The sequence below is a fragment of the Sphaeramia orbicularis genome, chromosome 17, assembly GCF_902148855.1.
Source record: "Sphaeramia orbicularis chromosome 17, fSphaOr1.1, whole genome shotgun sequence".
NCBI classification, from domain to species: domain Eukaryota; kingdom Metazoa; phylum Chordata; class Actinopteri; order Kurtiformes; family Apogonidae; genus Sphaeramia; species Sphaeramia orbicularis.
Window position 1 is genome coordinate 19035100 of NC_043973.1, and position 18167 is coordinate 19053266.

At 36.6% G+C, this 18167-nt stretch overlaps 1 protein-coding gene across 2 annotated transcripts; it reads right to left on the reverse strand.

The window, feature by feature from the left end:
• Positions 1-1979: 1979 nt before the first annotated feature.
• pcyt1aa (phosphate cytidylyltransferase 1A, choline a) lies at positions 1980-17462 on the reverse strand. Of its 2 annotated transcripts, none has more exons than XM_030160327.1 (9): positions 17078-17462; positions 13554-13667; positions 11311-11407; positions 10992-11111; positions 10017-10168; positions 9695-9773; positions 7079-7221; positions 6806-6994; positions 1980-4474 (listed from the first exon to the last, which is right to left on the reverse strand). In XM_030160327.1, the coding sequence occupies exons 2-9, from the start codon at positions 13665-13667 to the stop codon at positions 4238-4240; spliced, it is 1131 nt and encodes a 376-aa protein (XP_030016187.1). In that variant the 5' UTR covers positions 17078-17462; the 3' UTR covers positions 1980-4237. The 2 variants fall into 2 exon arrangements, with proteins under 2 accessions (XP_030016187.1, XP_030016186.1); XM_030160326.1 differs by having other exon boundaries at positions 10992-11108; positions 11308-11407.
• Positions 17463-18167: the final 705 nt, after the last annotated feature.

The window sequence follows — 18167 nt, forward strand, 5'->3', positions numbered from 1 at the left end:
TTTTTTACTCAATTGAAGATTTTTTTTTCTTTTTCTTAATTCAACATGTTTTCCATAATTCAAGCTAATTTTATTTTGTTTTATTTTTTCTTAATTCAATTCAAGACTGTGGAATTTTTGACTTTGCAAATTCATTCCATGGGCAAGATTGGAACCTTTGGCGGGCCGCATTTGGCCCCTAGGCCACGTGTTTGACACGTGCTCTATATTCATTGACACCATAAAGCACAGGTGTCAAACAAACGGCCTAGGGGCCAAATGCGGCCCGCCAAAGGGTCCATTCCGACCTTGCAGGATGAAAGTTTCCACAGATGACACAAATGCATTATTTTTCCAGTCAAAGTTACTAAAACTCAAAGACATCATAGAACTACAAACAACACAAATCATATTCAAAGCCAAAAATAATCTACTACCAGGAAACATTCAGGAATTGTTCACTGAAAGGGACGGGAGGTAGAATTCAAGGGGTAGATTTCATTTCAAAATTCAGAGGGTGCGCACTATGGAAAAGTTTTAGCAAATCTGTGTGTGGTGTTAAAGTCTGGAATAGACTGAGGGAGGAGCACAAGGAATGTTCAAACAAGACAATTCCAAAACACTTACAAGAACATGTTTTTCACAGGATATAGGGACGAGGGTTATTAATTGTCACCATATGTTCACTGTTGTTTATGTATATATTTCCTTCCTTGAGTTATTTGTTTATTTATTCGCTAGCACAACTAAGAAAGGCATTGGTAAAAAATTATATGTGCATTTGTATGTGTGTATATGGATGAATGAGTGTGTGTGTTTGTGTGTGTGTGAATAGATCTATAAATATAGAAGAGTAATGTAAAAGGAAGGAGGACATATATTATTAATAATATTGTAAGGAGAGGGGGTGGGATTAAATAAATTGCACTTCTTCCCACCCCTTTTCGGGCACGTAAATGGAATTATTGTGCTTTTCTTCTGACTAACATTGTTATGATTCTTGATATTTGTATTATTATGTATGTTTTGCTAGTGCATATATGTTAAATTTCATTGCATATTCGGAATAAATCACTAAATCAAATCAAAGTGCAAAAATTAACCTGAACAGTCAAGGTTGTCCAAATCCTTTTGGTTCAGGTTCCACATACAGACCAATGTGATCTACAGTAAAAATAACAACACGATAACCCACAAATAATGACAACTACAAATTTTCTTTGTGAAAAATTATGTGGAAAAAAATTTAAGTGAAAAAAATATTACACTGTGAAAATATTTACATTTACTAAACTATTCTTTCACAATAAAATGCAAATAAATACATAAATAAAACCAAAGATGAACAACCCAGAATCTGCAATTTTAACAATATTCTGCCTGTTACTAAATGTTTCGTGCATTTATGGATCTATGATCTGTAGTTGTGTTAATAATAATAATAATAATAATAATAATGAGATGTAATATTGTAGAAATTGTTCAAATTTTAGTTCCAACCGCCAAAATTTTAACAATATTCTGTCTGTTACCAAATGTTTATGTAACATTGTGTGTAAATGCACATGTTTAAATAATAAGTTTAGGCATAATATTGTTAAAATTGAAATAATTTTTCAAATGAAATTTCAGTTTTTTCAGGTTAGTCACATCTTTTTTGTAAAATGTAAATATTTTCATAATTTAATTGGGGGGTTTTTTGTACTAAAACAAAAAGAAAAAAACTAGGATTCATCATTATTTATAGGTTATTATGTCATTATTTTACTGGTCTGGCCTGCTTGAGATCAAATTGGGCTAAATATGGCCCCTGAACCCAAATGAGTTTGACAGTCCTGCCATAAAACACTAACGCAGGGAAACTCACTGCAGTGTCATGTTTTCATTGGTGTTGTATGGTTCCTTGTTTTATTTTCGAACAGCTTATTTTCAACATAGCTCATATATTTCAGAGCTATTTTTCATTAATAATAAATAAAAAATGACTAGGACTAGAAATGCTTTGGCCAACAACTTTAATACATTTTTATCTGCTTTGCTTCATCAACCTCTACATCCAAGACTTAGAAATAACCCAAAAACAAACAGTAAAATAACACGATTAAAACACTTGCTGTTAAAAACATTTACATTTGTTTCTAGTAGTGGCTTTTATTGGCCTGCCACCTTGAGCTCTTCATGTGGACATGCTCTTACTGAGAAGTTCACACTGATTTTAGCAACAGATTCCACAAGAATCAAGGCAGGGCTTCCCAAAAGTAGCTTACTTAGCACCAAATTCTAGGCTGGATTTCCTTAGTAAATTATACTGGTTTTGTGCAATTGAACATCAAAAGTTGCACATTGTAACTGTGGAAATCCTTATTAGTATTTTCTGTTATTTCCTAACTTTAAAATCTGATTGAAACCCGGAGAACAGAGGCAGTGTTTGTCCAGTGACTACACGGCAGATTAGCATTTGTCGAAACTTTGAAGTTCTTTTGGGAAACCGAGCCTAGAACGAATTGATCTGACACGTCAACATTTAGATTAGCGTTATCTAACAGTATTGCATTACATCTTTCGATCACCGGTGTTTTTGTTTTCAGATTCATATAAGAGATAGAATACATGCTTTGTCAGTGCAGATGCAGAGTGTACACCAGGAACAAAAAGTCTCAAATATTTGACCAGGTCACACTGTCTGAGTGTCGAACAATGGGTCTGTTCAGAGCGCAGAAATAATGCTAAAACCTTGTGCTCATCTTGGGAAAGGAACAAACATTTGCGGGACGAAGGAGGTAGCTGTAACCATGGTAACTTGGCATTCCTAAATTTTATTCCTTCACCTCTGTGCAGCACATTTACAGCCTAATGGGAAGACTCCAGACTCAAGTGCTGCATTTGGAAAAACACTGAAACCCAACAGTTTTGGGATAGTTGAATATTTCCACCTGCGTGTCTGATAACCAATGACTTTATTAGATACACTTTGTGCTTGTGACTCAAAAACTTAAAAACATTGAGCTTCATGCATGAATTGTTTGTACACGCATGTTTGATCTTACATTGTGCATGACAACAGTTACCGTTAAATACAAGAGCACGTATTGTTAATCGCCGTTTCTCTTCCTCGATAGTAAACAAGTCCGTTCGGTTAGCATCCGAGAAAATATGTGACGCACAGGATCACCAGCTGATTTAGAGCTCAGACTAACTTTAACAAGGGTGCTGTACAAAGGACGCAGAGAGGGGAAATGGAATCTACAGAAATAATAAAAAAAAATAATAAATGCGACACGTTTTTCGACGCCACTTGAAAATCGTCCAGTTTGAAGCTTCCAAAGACTCCTCGTCTTGTCAGTGGAAAAGAATGTTAAAAACAAAATAATAACGGTGTGCAACTACGTCAAAGTTCTGTCAACAGATGGAGGACGTTGACAGGCTTCGAACATGCTGACAGTTTGCACACACATACACACACACATCACATGCACAAACACACACAGCCCCAACGCAGGCGGACTGTCAAACTCAGGGGGTGACGGTGTTAAGCAGACATTTAATACTTGTTTATTTACTCTCAGATTCAGCTCAGGTTTGAGGTAATCCGGAGTTTTCCTGTTACTGGGGAAAAAAAAAAAATAAAAAAAAATCAATCGCAACTGAATTTCAGTTGAGATCAAAAACAAATGTTGAATTTATGTTAGTGTAAATAAAACACCACATGCCCCGACGCGTGAGCAGATCATCTAGACGACTAGAACACCTCCTCTAGAGCTCCTCAGCAGAGACTCCAGTTCAGCTTCTCCTTCACCAAAGCCAATGTGCTGTTTCCGACAAGTGACCAAAAACCTGCCAGCCCTCCCGCTAAAGCCACAACATGAGAAAAACAACAACAAAAAAAAACTCCTACGGCACTACAATGCCAACCTTAAAAATACTGTCAGAAATAAAAGAGTGCAATGAGTGAACTGAGGAGCACGTGACAGTGAGCGACTAAACAAAAAGTCAGTGTTAAATATGACTGAGATAAACGCACTGAACTCAGGTGACTAGTGGTAAATTTTACTGACTGTTACGCAGAAAAACAAAACTGGCTAAAAAAAAAAAAAACCCGATCTGTGAACGAATGTCGTCATGACGGTGAGGTGTGAAACTTAAAATTACAAACGAATAAAATGTGATGAAAGCAGGAGTTCGATGAAAACCACGCTACTTGACAGCACAGTTTAATTGGACTTGCGGCGACTGCGACCGGAAGAAAGCGGCGGACCCTCTAGTTTTCGTCGTCGTCGTCGTCATCATCTTCGTCGTCGTCGTCCTCGCTGATGAGGTACCCGCGGGCCCCGCTGTGGTGGGGCGGGGGGGAGGGGGGCGGGGAGGTCTTGGTGAAGAAGGGGAGGCGGAAGGTGGGCGAGGGGGAGCGCTCCTCGCGAGTGGGGCTGCTGCTGGGGCTTTGTCTGGGACTGATGGCCTGCAGCATGCGGCCTTTTCCCTCCTTCAACATGTGTTTCTGTGGAGCCACAAAGACAGAAACGGGTTTGTTAAACAGGTTTTTAGAATATGACCCTTAAATAGGAAGACAGCTACAGACTACTGCTAAATTATCAGTTTCTCTGACTTTATTATTTCTCCTCCTGAGACCCAGCAATGCATTTTTGTCCTCTGTAGGGGAATTGATTAACAGCTTTACTTAAAAAAAAATGGAAAAAAAGCTGTCTACTGCAAAGGTTTTTATTGTTAACAAAAACTAACGAAACGACGAAAACTAGAATTGTAAAAATATTTTCGTTAACTGAAATAAATAAAACTATAATTAAAAGAAAAAAACGATAACTAACTGAAACTGTATTGTGTGTTTACAAAACTAACTAAAACATATAAAAATTCTGGATAGAATTCCCTTCGTTTTCGTCTTTGTCAATGTCAGACTGATATAAAATCGATTTATTTCCCTCAATTTTAGCTGTTGGCACCATATGATATTTAATGGTCTTTCACTTCTTGTCACTTGTCGTTTAGGTGTCTTCTCATCCCCACTCTACCTGGAAACATGGAGACTAAAGTTGGGAGAAAGCATAAGAGTCCTGTATGAGATTTATTTGAATACGACGATGAAGAAGATAAAAGATATAAATAAACTAAAACTAAGCATTTAGAAAATAAAGAAAACTAATAAAAACTAGCAAACCTGCTCTAAAAACTAATTAAAACTAACTGAATTAGAGAAAAAAAAAGTCAAAACTAAATAAAACTAAACCATAATGAAAAATCCAAAACTATTATAACCTTGCTGCAAAAGGATATTCCATAAATAAAGTGTCTGAAAAATTTGTTGCATCATGCTGGTTCTAATCAAGACAATTCTTTAAAGTAAAAAAGCAAAAACTTTTACTTTCCTACATCTCAGGAGGATATAAGTATATGTTTGCGTAAAATGAAGATTCTTGTTTTATTCCATAAACTACTGACAACATTTTGTCCAAATTCCAAATAAAAAATATTGTTATTTAGTGAATTTATTGACAGAATATGACAAACGGTTGAAGTAACAAAAACGATGTATTGTTTTCAGAACTCAAATAATGCAGGAAGAATTCAGAAATCAGTATTTGATGGAATAACCCTGATATTGTCTTTGCATCTTCACCAGTATTTCACATTACTTTTGGATGACTTTATGTCAAAGCAGTTTGACAACTTAAATGAAATAAGGTGAAATTAACTAGTTATCGTGATTTGAAGATGGATGTAAACATACCCATAATATAAAAATGTTTAAAAAGAAAAAGATGGACATGTACAATGAATCAACAATAAACACTCTTCAGTTTCACATTTTGTGAATACAACTAAAAAATATACAAAACCCGCTGTGCACTAATACCCCTTGGCCAGAATGGACAGACAGACGGACGATAAAACGATTACAATACTCCTTCAGCCAGTCAGCCAAAGGCTAAACATACTGTAACGTGGTACTTAAATTCTGCCTGTAGGGGGCGGTAAAACCACTTTAATGATTTAAACAGAGGATGAGTAAAACACAAGCCCATGAATTAAACTACTGTCTGTGGGTCATCAGTTCATGGCACGAACTTCGCTACAGTCAGAAAACACTAAACTGGATTCTGTTGCTAGATTGCAGTGTCAGAATTACATCAAGCATTTCATTTATGCTCTTTGCGGTTTCCTGTTCTGTGCTGGAGAGAGAGGGCATCTATTGGTTGTTGATAACATTGATAATAACTTCTGTTGGAATGAAAAGATGAATAAAACACAGACTGAATTTTCGGACCACCTCACACCAAAGAATTGAGATGACAGAAGTATGGTTCAACTAAACCAGCATGACTTCATTAAGCTAGTGTGTAGTGTACAGATGGTATCATTTATTAACCTGCAGGACTTAGTGCAATGTCTTTTTCTGTTACTAATTGTGTCAGAATCAGAATCGCCTTTATTTGCCAAGTATCTTCAAAAGAATACAAGGAATTTTACTCTGGATCTTTATGAGATCAAAAAACAGAACAAGTGGGAAGTGAGTTTGGTTCTACACCCAAAGTGAAACAATGCCTTATAACACACCAGTGAAATCTTTTATGTTCAGTGTAAATAGATTTTCGTTTCAGTATGAGGCTGTGGTGTGGGTCATTACTGAGGATTGTGTTCATATCAACATGTTGAACAGCCACACAGTCACCAGTAAGTATTAGTATAAACATGGAGGTAATGAGTGTGTGTGTTAAAAACTGAACTGTTTTCAACACGTAAACAGCACAAATGAAGATGTGTCCTTTCTCATCAAACTTAACAGGACTAAGAGTAAAGACCAGCGTCTCACCAGAGCTCCCTCTGGGCCAAACATCTGCAGGAAGTTGCCAATAAACTCCCTGGATTTCTCCTCCCATTTCTGGATGAGGTCGATGCTCTTCTCCTCCACCCTCTGGACGAACTCCTTGCTCTTCTCCTCCACGTCGCGGACCTTCCTCTTCACCTTGTCCACACGCTCCTGTAAGTGGTACTTCTTCTCCTGATGAGAGTGGACGAAGCAAGATAATGAGCAATAACAGGCCTCAGCTCAGACCACAGATCAGCCAGTGTTGAGTTTACCCACATTAATGAAGCTGACGTTGAGCTCCTTGGCTGTGTAGCCCCTCTGTAGGTTACGTCTCACGTACACGTCATAGTCTCGGACGATGCGTGTGATGATGTCAGACGTGGAGATTCCCTCTGTCCGCTGAGTGGGAGCAAACATTCCTGTAGACAGACGAACACTTTCTCCTCAATACTCCCTTTGTTTTCACTGCAGAAACCCAAAAGGGTCCTTGACACCAACTCACCTAGACCTCACACCTCACGTCATCGACTTGAAAATTTTATGTGAAATTTCTATTAAATTCACGAGACCTTGCAGAATCATATAAATATAATCAATAAATTCTAAATGTACAAGTTAAGTTTCATCATCAGTACATGTACAGCTTCATCAAATGCTAACTTTTCACTAGAATGGGCTACAATTTATACTCAACACCCATTCAACATTAATTTAAATAAAGTTGTAGACAAAATAGTATGAACACTTCGCATATTTAAGAGGTTTCACCTATGAGTTTTGCAATTGGCCATTAACCCTTTCATGCATAGGTCACTACAGTGGACAGTTCTTCTCCAGCTGTTCTCTTGTATATTCATGGGTTTTGTTGTTTTAGTTCCATATCAGCCGATACAGTGGACACTTATGCATCATCCCATACGCTGACATTCAGACCATTACTGTAACTGTGCTGTTCTTGGTAAACCTGATCTGCAGTGACATGTTTGAGTATAAATCAACTGTTATTTGTTAGACAAAAAGTTTTTTTTTTTTGCATATTATCTCCATGAAATGAGTAATTACTAGCATTAGAATATGTTAAAATGCGAGAAGACATCAGATTAGCAGCATTAAAAATGTTTTTATTTCATTGTTTTCATATTACTTTCTGATATTTGGTTTTAAACACGTGTTTCTTTACTTCAAAAATTAAATGCATGGATATTTTTGTAACCCCATAGAAAAAAAAAACCCTCAATCACATTGTTTTTTTCATGGCTAAGGAGGAATAAAAACACTCAAAAAATAAATCTTGACTCAGGTTCTCACAATTCATGCATGAAAGGGTTAAAATACCCATAAAAGGAATGAAATATCTACACAGTCATCATTATGCTCCATAAACCATAGAACAGACTCATCAGAAGGAGATCTACGTCATTGTCCTTACAAAAGACAAACTAGGACTACTTCCCTGTCAGTGTCACACAATCATGTTCTTCACAGAGGAAGTCAAATTCCTTGCACGATCATCGTCAGGCTTGATCGTGGTTAAACTGATGGTGAGTCTTAGGACACAGCTGAGTGATGTACAGGGCATATCCTGCTCATTAAGGAAATATTAAAGTTAAAAACAGTAGGACTCACTTCATCTGATATTTTAATTCTTGGGTTCTGATTTATTTTAATGTGCTCGTAACTTAGTTATCATTTATTTATTCATAGTCCCTTGTATTATATCACTAAATCATGATGTTTTTATCATGCTTTTTACAGGTTTTATATTGGCTTTTTTAGTGATATCTGATGGCTTTTATTTATTTTAGTCTGTTTTTTTATATATTTATTTCCAGTCTGTCTTAACCATGATCAGTGAGCTGTTGGGAGTACCTGTCCATGTCTTTTGTCTGTGTTGTTTTTAATCTGTCCCCTGTACATGTCCTGTGGTTTTTTGTGTATAACGTTTGAGATGCCCTCTCCAGACTGCAGAACAAATCTACCTACGGGTATTAATAAAGTCACCTTGAACCTTAAATTTTGATTTGTTGTGCTCAGAGCAACCATCTGCATGTTTTATGAACATCATGAAATGAAATCATATTTTAGAGGCAAAAAAGGTCAATATTTTCAGATCTGTCTCGTGTTCTAATAATTTTGACTACCACTGTAGCTGTTCCTGCAAGTAAATCAATAAGCGAAAATACCTGATGATACTAAAATATTCATAACCTACCACTTCTTACTTTCTTACAATCAAATGTACTTTGTGGCATTAATACTGCTCTATTATGCCTATAATATATTTGATCCCCCTACACATACTTATAATGAACTTAACTTCATTGGACCAAACTTCAACAATTCACAACTAAAGAATATTTTGAGTGGAAATGTAGGATTCTGCAAGGTTATTTTTTTCTTCCCAAGAAAATCTGTAATAATTAAATAATAATTCTGGGTGAGTTTTTATGGAATATGTGTGGGAAGTCCAATAAAATGGTGAAGTGAATCCTGTGGTGACTAAAGCTCTGTTGACACTGTTCATAATAGTACTAATTGTTGAAGACCTCTGTGATCATAATCTCATGTGAATCTATGTCTGTAATTTATAAAGTTAAAATTACCATTTCACCAAAAACAGAGGTCTTGTGATAATATATTAGTTCCCTAAGAATCAATATCTCTATTATATGAAATGATAAGCAACATTTTTTGTTTCTTTCTGCTTATTTTCTGGTTGAAAACAAGGGAGACTGTACAAGAAAAAGGAGGAGTGAAACCTCAATCTCGTAATTTACAAAACAGGTTTAATTGTGAAAGCCTATGAATATTGATCAGTGACCAGCCCTGGAGGTTACACTAGACCTGTGACCGTATGTCTTATGCTCCACACTATCGCTCATGGTTACTCACCAGCCTCCTTGATGTGCTTGTACACGTCATCGCTTCCTGCTGAGGAGTATGGGATGTCGTCATGGGCCACAAAGTCAATCTGGAGAATTTATTATAATAAAAGTCAACACAGCAGATTCAGACGTACACAGCGTGCAAAAAAGAAAACAAATTACACAAAATGTTACCACAAGCAGGGCCGTCACCTATGTTGAGATTACTTTACATGTCTATAATCAATCTCAGATTTCTTTCAATGAACAGACTGAGTAGCTTTAACTCATTATTAAAGCTATATTACGATTCGCTTCTGTTGCCACTTTAATCATTTTCATCGACTCACTCTGTGTTTTGCGAGGAACTCTGGTGTTAGCGTCCAGGGAGCGTTCCGAACCACCTCATCCACGTACCGGCAATGTCTGACTGCGTCGTAGCGCTCGTCCTCATTCATCACTGTGAAGCCCTTGAATTTATGGGTCAGATCATCACTGCAAACTGTAAACAATGACACCCAGTTTTACTATTATATCAGAGAACTGTACATAATTTACATCACATTTCATACTTTTTATGTCCTAATAAATAAAATAACTGTAACATTCTTGATGGTTTTTCAAAGATTTAAGGGGGTCATATCTTGCTATACCCACTTTTAATAGTCTTTGGTACATTTATTTGTGTATTTGGACCCTAATAGTTCAAAATTTTGAACTGGAACCCTCCAGATCAAGTGGAAAATCAAGTGGATTTCTACAACCCATTTCAATTCCTGCTGAATTTTTAGTTACATTTTATAACTAGTTACGTCACAACATTTGCACATATAAAGTCAAGACTTCTGACGAACATTTGTCAGAGTACGGCATAATTGTTTGTCAGCAGCAGCAGTTGTAGTAAAAACAGAAAACATGTCCAAACTTCGAGCCAATTACCTAAAATGTTCAGTTGTTTGGTTGTATTAACGAACACAAGCGGCTGAACGGGACAGAAAGCACGAACAACAACTGGGAGGGGGTGGGGTGTGAAGTGGCTCATTTGGATTTAAAGGGCCAGTGCTCAAAACAACCTGTCTCGTATCATTAGTCAGAAATAGGGTTGAAGATGGACCTGTGGAGTTGAATTAATGAAGAATTCAGACCCAAGCATAGCATTTACAGTTTATGTAGACCACAGGGAAATGTTTTAAAATGAATAATTTCATTTAAAAAAGCAAAATATCACTCCTTTAACAGACTCACGTACGACACATTATTCAGAGTGCATTTCCAACATAAACAGCAGCTCAAATCTACACATAAGTAAACAGATACACACATACCTCCGACAATGAGGTGTGTGTTTGGGAAGAGGCATTTTGCCTGCATGAGTGCTCTGGCATGACCTGAGTGAAAAACGTCAAAGATGCCGTCTGCATACACCCGAACCGGTCTCTCAGCTGGACAGAAAAAAAAAAAAAAAAAAGTGACAGGACAAGACATGCAGGTTTCAAAGATTTAATTCATTCCTGAGGTGTGCTTGTTTGAGCGTCCTGACAACTTAACGAAAGAATAAAAATGTCACAAGGAGAAAGGGAAACATAAGAATATGAGAGACTTAAAGACACTGTCATCTGAGACAAACAGAGTCCAACTCACACGACGTTCCCCTCTTGGCTTCCTCCATACTGACTCTGGCGTATGGTTTACCATCAGCTGGCTCCAGTTCATCTGCGAAAGGGGCGGGGTGCTTCAGTCCCTAATAAAACAGTAGAAGAAGTCACACAAAAACCTTTTCTGTCCAAAATGTTACATATTACATTAAAAAAACCTGTCTATTACTGTAAGTATCATCACCTGGGTTTTTCTATAAAGGTAATATTTTTTTAAGAACTACCAACATCTACAATGACTCAAAAACTCCTTTTAGGTACCGCATCAGCTGAATTAATGGAAAATCAACATGAACAGAATTAAAAACTATATGACTTTTTCATGATCTAATGCAGGGATGTCAACCTCATTTTAGTTCAGGGGCCACATACAGCCCAATGTGATCTCAAGTGGACCAGACCAGTAAAATAATAGCATAATAACCTATAAATAATGTCAACTACAAACTTTTTCAATGTTTTCGAGTGGAAAAAAAGCAAAATTATGTGAGCAAAATGTTTACATCTACAAACTATACTTTAAAAAATGTGAATAACATGAACAACCATGAACAACTTAAAATTTCTTTCAAAAATAAGTTCAGTTTTAACAATATTATGTTTCAGTTTATCATTTAACCTTGTGCATTACAATTTACAGATCATAGTGGACCTACATTTGGTAACAGAGATAATAAATTTGTAAAATTCCACTTATTTTCTTAAGAAATTTCAGCTTGTACATGGTTATTCAGGTTATTCCCATTTTTGTGAACAAATAGTTTGTAAATGTGAACATGTACATGTAATTTTACTTTTTTACACTAAAACCAGAGAAATATTTGGAGCTGTCATATATCTAGGTTATTATGTTATTATTTTACTGTTCTGGCTGACTTGAGATCAAATTGGGCTCCACATGGCCCCTGAACTAAAAGAATTTACACATATTTGACTTGAATTTTTGCATTTTACAAATTCATCCCATGTGCCAGAACTGACCCTTTGGTGGTCCCAGTTTGGGCCCACAGGCTGTATATTTGAGCCCCCTGATCTAATGGTTGTAGTTGGCTGACCACATCTTTTTAAAGCCTGGTCTAGACTGTGTGATTTTTGGCTAAGACCACAGATGAGAAAAATTAATGACATTTGTGATTATGGCAGTGGCTCCCAACCTTGTTTGGCTTGTGACCCCATTTTAACATCACAAATTTCTGGCGACCTCAGACATTCAAAGCGAAGAATTTTTTTTTTTTTTTTTTTTTGCTAAAATTAATTTTTTTGATCATGTAATAGTTTGCTATACTATGTTGCAAATAAACATGAATTTTAGACGACATTTAGTCTATATAATGTATTTGATTATCAACAAAGGCAGAAAAGCCAGGTGTAGATTACTGCACAAAGTGAGAATTTTATTTTCCTTGGTCAGGATATGTACAGTCAGTCCACCTTGTATTTACAAGGCTGACAATTAATACTGAAAAAACAATAACTCAAACTATGAATTATGAAAGAGCTGCAGCATCTTAAACTGACCACAATGGACATTTGAAAGATAAACAGTACCACAGTGCTTCAGTTTCAACTTCAGAGTTTGTCATGTCTTTTATGTATTATGATTGTGTCTCTAAACTCAACATATATTTTTTATTAGTATGGTTTTTTTTTTTCATTTATATCAATTACAAGAAATTTCAGGCAACATGGGGTCCCAACCCCAAGGTGCAAACACTGGCCAAACACTGGATTATGGCATAAAAGAAAAACACGTGGTCCTACATCTCCCTGAGGGACATTCACAGCCAGATATTGATATGGTCTCGTCATTAAAGACAGTCTGAGACAAACATATAAGAAAGTTAGGATGACTACCTCAACGACCCAGATCTACTCATCACCTAATTGGAACATACCATGAATTAACATGGAGATCAAAGCAACAGGTGTTTATGTAGCTACAACTTCTAACCTCAAACTTTCTTTGCACAATTGTCATCCTAGGTTCTCTTCAACTTCTTCCACCCTTTGAATGTTCTTCTGTTCACATAAATACCACTATTGTAACATGGTGATCATCAGCTCAGCATCATTACAAGGAGACAACACACTTTGATGCCATTTAATGTTTTTATCTTTACTTGCACCATAGCCTGAGATTTAAGTGAATTTGATCTTTGCTCAGTCTACCGTTGTTATACTGAAATTCACTCACACAGAACTGATAAAAACTACCGCACACAGATAACTCACCACTGTACACCTGGGGATTTTCCCAAGCCTCTCGCCCTCTTCAGTTTCTCCATTGGAGCCTTCTCTCCTCCTTTTCCTTGAAAGCAGCAGCTCGCTTGAGCTTTGAGCTTCCATCTGGGTGAAAATAGTTAACAAATACAACTTTATTCTAAGTTATGTCCTCAGTTACATACATATAGTGGATTAAAACAGGATACAGCACATAATAGGGGAAGTTTTCAAGACTAGGACTTCAGGGAGACTAATTAAGAAAGCAATGAGGTTATGAGAGGTATCATGAATCAACTTTGCCCCAGTAGAAGAGGGAGCATGCTCAATGTTCCTCCTCAATAAGCCACCAGGACGCTTTGGATAAAAAAAAAAAAAGAAACTAAGAAAAGTAGGATAGCTCTCAGTGGTACACATATAAGGGTCAACTCAAAATTAAGCAAACGCCACCTGTTTCAACATACAATATTTTGTCCCTACACATCTGTCCTTCACTACAAGTTCCTGCTCATTTAGTCACACATTTGGGGTTGGTAGGTCCAGCCTGAAACAGATACAGATGAACTTGATGTACATACAGGTGTAAGTTCATTTCAGACACATACACACTTGTATTTTGACACCTCACTTAAAAACAACAAAAACAACATTTAAACAGGTTAAAAATTATCAAAAGTGCAGGATTTCTCAAGATATATTAACACTAATTATTACAACGAAGGACTGCTTTTCATTTTTAAGTTAATATGTTCGTTATAGTCCTTATTCATTTATGAGTAAAAGGAACAAGGAACTACAAAGTGAAATATTCTATTTTTCACCTGGAAAACTTAAATGGTCATTCAAGTGTCTTTTCATTCCACCATAAAAATTAAATGCAGGACAGCACTTATCCTGAAGAAGCACAAAAAGTGTTTTCTCTACTGCTCTGGAGAGGAAAAGATACCATATTAACTTAACAGGCAAGAGTTTTTTGTAATAAACTTTTCTTTGAGCAATATTACAATTGCAATGAATTATTCAGAGATTTTAATTCATGCTTTTATCACAACTCATTTTGATTACTGCAATGCACTCAGGCTTAGCCAGATGTCACTTATGCGACTGCAGCTTGTTCAGAATGCTGTTGCCCGACTTTTAACTGGAGCCAAATAAAGGGACCATATCACCCCAATTTTAGCATCACTTCACTGGCTCACAGTTTGTTTCCGAATTGATTTTAAAATTCTTTTATTTGTTTTTAAATGCCTCAATAGCCTTGCTCCGCAGTATCTGTACGACCTACTCCAGCCGTATACTCCTTCGCGCTCTCTCAGATCGGCAGATCGGTCATTGTCATCCCAAAGACACAGAGGAAGCTAAGAGGTGACAGGGCTTTTTCAGTCGCTGCCCCTAAACTGTGGAATGAACTACCTTTGCACATCAGGCAAGCCGACACAATATTTTTTCTCTTTGGCTTTTAACTCAGTGTGAGAGGTTGGCTTTTATTGTCTTAATGAATGATAACTTTTATTGTTTTTATTCATCCCTTTATGTGTTTTGTTTGTTTTTATGACTGTGTACAGCACTTTGGCCAACTGTGTTGTTTTTAAAGTGCTTTATAAATACATTTGATTTGATTTGATAAATATTGCAACATTTGTCCAAATTATCCACAACTGCTTTGTTTTTAATCAAACAATATTTTTTAACAAAGGTAAAATGTGCCACAATATGCATCATAAATGAACAACTGCAGTGCTACAGATAAGTCCACCAAATCATCTCCAGGCTTGTTTGGTTTCAGCTCAGTGAAAATGAAATTAAAAAATTACATTTCCAACAAAAATTACAACCACAATTGCAATATTAATAAAAATAATCATGCATGATTTTTTGCACACAAAATGCAGCCCAACTATGAGCTCCCTTTATTTACAGAGATCAGAGTCTTGGAGGAGTCTATAACTGTCCAGTGTAACTTGGAAGGACAGGATTAAAATAGCATTTCAATGTTTATGTAACATTAATTTCTATCACACTTTACATAAATAATTGGCAATAATTACTTGACATTAATAGCCAAACAAAGCTGTTGCTCTATATGGTATCCTGTGTGTCACAGGTCCAATCACTGACTCATTCCTTACATTCCTTCACACCACAAAAAAATATGCCACAGGTCATTAGAGGGAGGGTTTCTTATGTTGAAATGTCTGGTCTATGTGGGTCTGACTTGTTTGCTGACACTTGTTTAACATGTAATTAAGCCCTAATAATCCTTGGATGGACCTCGCTGCTGTGTCAGTTATTTAGGTGTGACACAATGAGTGACAGACGTGGCAGTACACAGTACTAGTGGTGACAACTACCTGATCTAACAATGGGTACTTGCACAAGCCCACCTGCTCCCCCCTGCCTCTTTCTCTTGGCAGCAGCTGTGCACTGAGAGTGTGAAACCCTGCAGGGGCTTCCACTCACTGCCAGAGAAGATTTACATGAACAGCACATGTCATCAGAACTGAGGCCAGCTACTATAATAAGAAGGAGTCTTGATGAACTGGATCCTTTCTTTGCAACAGAGACTTTTTGGTGGAACCGTAACATAATGTAATAAAACCTGTTTAGTGAGAGAATTCCTCTTAAAACGCAAATTAGTGTGAACTGGTGAATAAGTCTGCAAGATTATTATGCAAGATATTTTGAGTAAAGCTGCAATGAAGAGAAGACTGGCAAATCTGTTCTGATAATTCTCCCATCCCAGCTCCTTACATTTAAATATATATCAGTTTCTTTCCTCCTCTATGGATAGTAAACCAATTACATTTGAATTCTAGACCAAACAAGACATATAAGGATGCCATGATCTTACACTTAGCTCAACTGATTGATTAATCATTAATCAAGCTCAATACTGTTGACTTTTCTGATGTTTGAAACTCACATTTCAAAGATAATTATTTGCAATAGCACATTCTTACATCTGAGGAGATGAAAGAGGTTGTTCATGTTTTGAATAACTTACTCAAATGACCTTATCAGTTACTTAAATAGTCAAATGTATTCTTTGCAAGTTATAGCCTAGTATAACTTGTATAACCCATCAGAGTAGTCACTATAGTGTGTAGTCATTTGTTCAACGCTAAGTAAATAAGAACAAAGCTACTGTAAAGTCACAATGCTGCTCTGTCACTAAAAACTTCTCCTGACCTGCTACGTAAATGTCCCGGAACATTTTGTGACTTCACGCAATGTTCCCACTGTATTGCCTGCATTTATTAATCTATCTAACATATTGGTAAGTCACAGAAAGTGACACAAATCTGTCAAGTTGAATTAAGTGTACACATAATAACCGTGGGCAGAAAGCACAAGATAAACCAGTGATTTAAAGAGCTAACAGACTAGTTGTAGTGACAGACTGTGCAGCTGTCAAACCCCAGACAAGACGATTTCCATCCGGCAAAACTCCAAACAATCCAATCGGATGAACTCTAATTAGCTCCAAACAATGTTAGCTAACCTTAGATAGCTTCTGTAAGTTTCAGCATTCTTACCGTTCACTTTTTTTGGTCAGAATAGCTGCTTTGCAGAAGTGGGCGGCTTCCTACCCTCGTACTTCCAGCAGGCTAGCTAGCTAACTTCAGGAGAGCTAGCTAACGCTGCCCGCTGCGGTCGACTACCACCAGCTAAGCCCCGGACTTGTCAACTTGTTCGCTGTGTTAGCTAACTTAGCCGTTAGCTCGTTGCTCGTTGACTCAACAGCAACAACAACAATAAGTTATCCCCTGAGCCCGGCGTCCCGCTACTCGGTGTGCTACTTTCCGAAAACTCTGTTAGAAAAACGAAGAAATTATCAGCAGTGACAGCTTGTACTACAACGCTGACAGGTCAATTACACAGGAACTACAAAACTTCAATGTCCTTAAAGGAAAAGGAACTGAACAAACACAAAGGACATTTCCGGTGCGTTTCCTCAACAGCTCTACTGCTATCTAGTGGAAGACTATGGAAGTAAAATTGTTTTTTTTTTTATTTTTATTTTTTATATAAAACACAATTTTCATAAAGAAATGTGGAAATAATTCTAATTTACCTGAAAATCTTCCTCAAATTTAATTCACCAGCCACAAAACCTGATAATTTTTGGTGAAATCCAGCAAAATGGATAATAGTTATATCTAATATCCAGAGACATTCCATAAATTATGAATGAAAACAAAAAATATTGAAATATAATATCACACTATAATTACTGGCATCAACTACATATATAGCTGTTCTGGCACTTCACTGAGATAGAGTTCAATGAAAGTCAATGCCATAGAGCAGGGGTGTCAAACTCATTTTAGTTCAGGGGCCACATTCAGCCTAATATGATATAAAGTGGGCCGGACAAGTAAAATCATATAAATAATAGGATAATAACTTATAAATAATCTCAACTTTAAAGTTTTTTTCAATGTTTTTGAATGAAAAAAAGTCAAATTCCACACTGAAAATGTTTACATCTATGAACCATACTTGAACATAACATGAACAAATATGAAGTCTGTGGAATTGTACCAATATTCTGCCTGTTACTAAATGTTTTGTGTATTTGTAGATCCACTGTGATCTGTAAGTTGTGATGTATATGTATAAATG

What these genes read in the sequence shown, in the direction of transcription:
- pcyt1aa (XM_030160327.1), bottom strand. Translation starts at nt 13,667, where the DNA reads ATGGAAGCTCAAAGCTCAAGCGAGCTGCTGCTTTCAAGGAAAAGGAGG. An exon ending in AAATCCCCAGGTGTACAGTG is followed by an intron (nt 11,408 to 13,553) that starts GTGAGTTATCTG and finishes CTGTTTTATTAG; the next exon opens with GGACTGAAGCACCCCGCCCC. An exon ending in CACACACCTCATTGTCGGAG is followed by an intron (nt 10,169 to 10,991) that starts GTATGTGTGTAT and finishes CATTGTTTACAG; the next exon opens with TTTGCAGTGATGATCTGACC.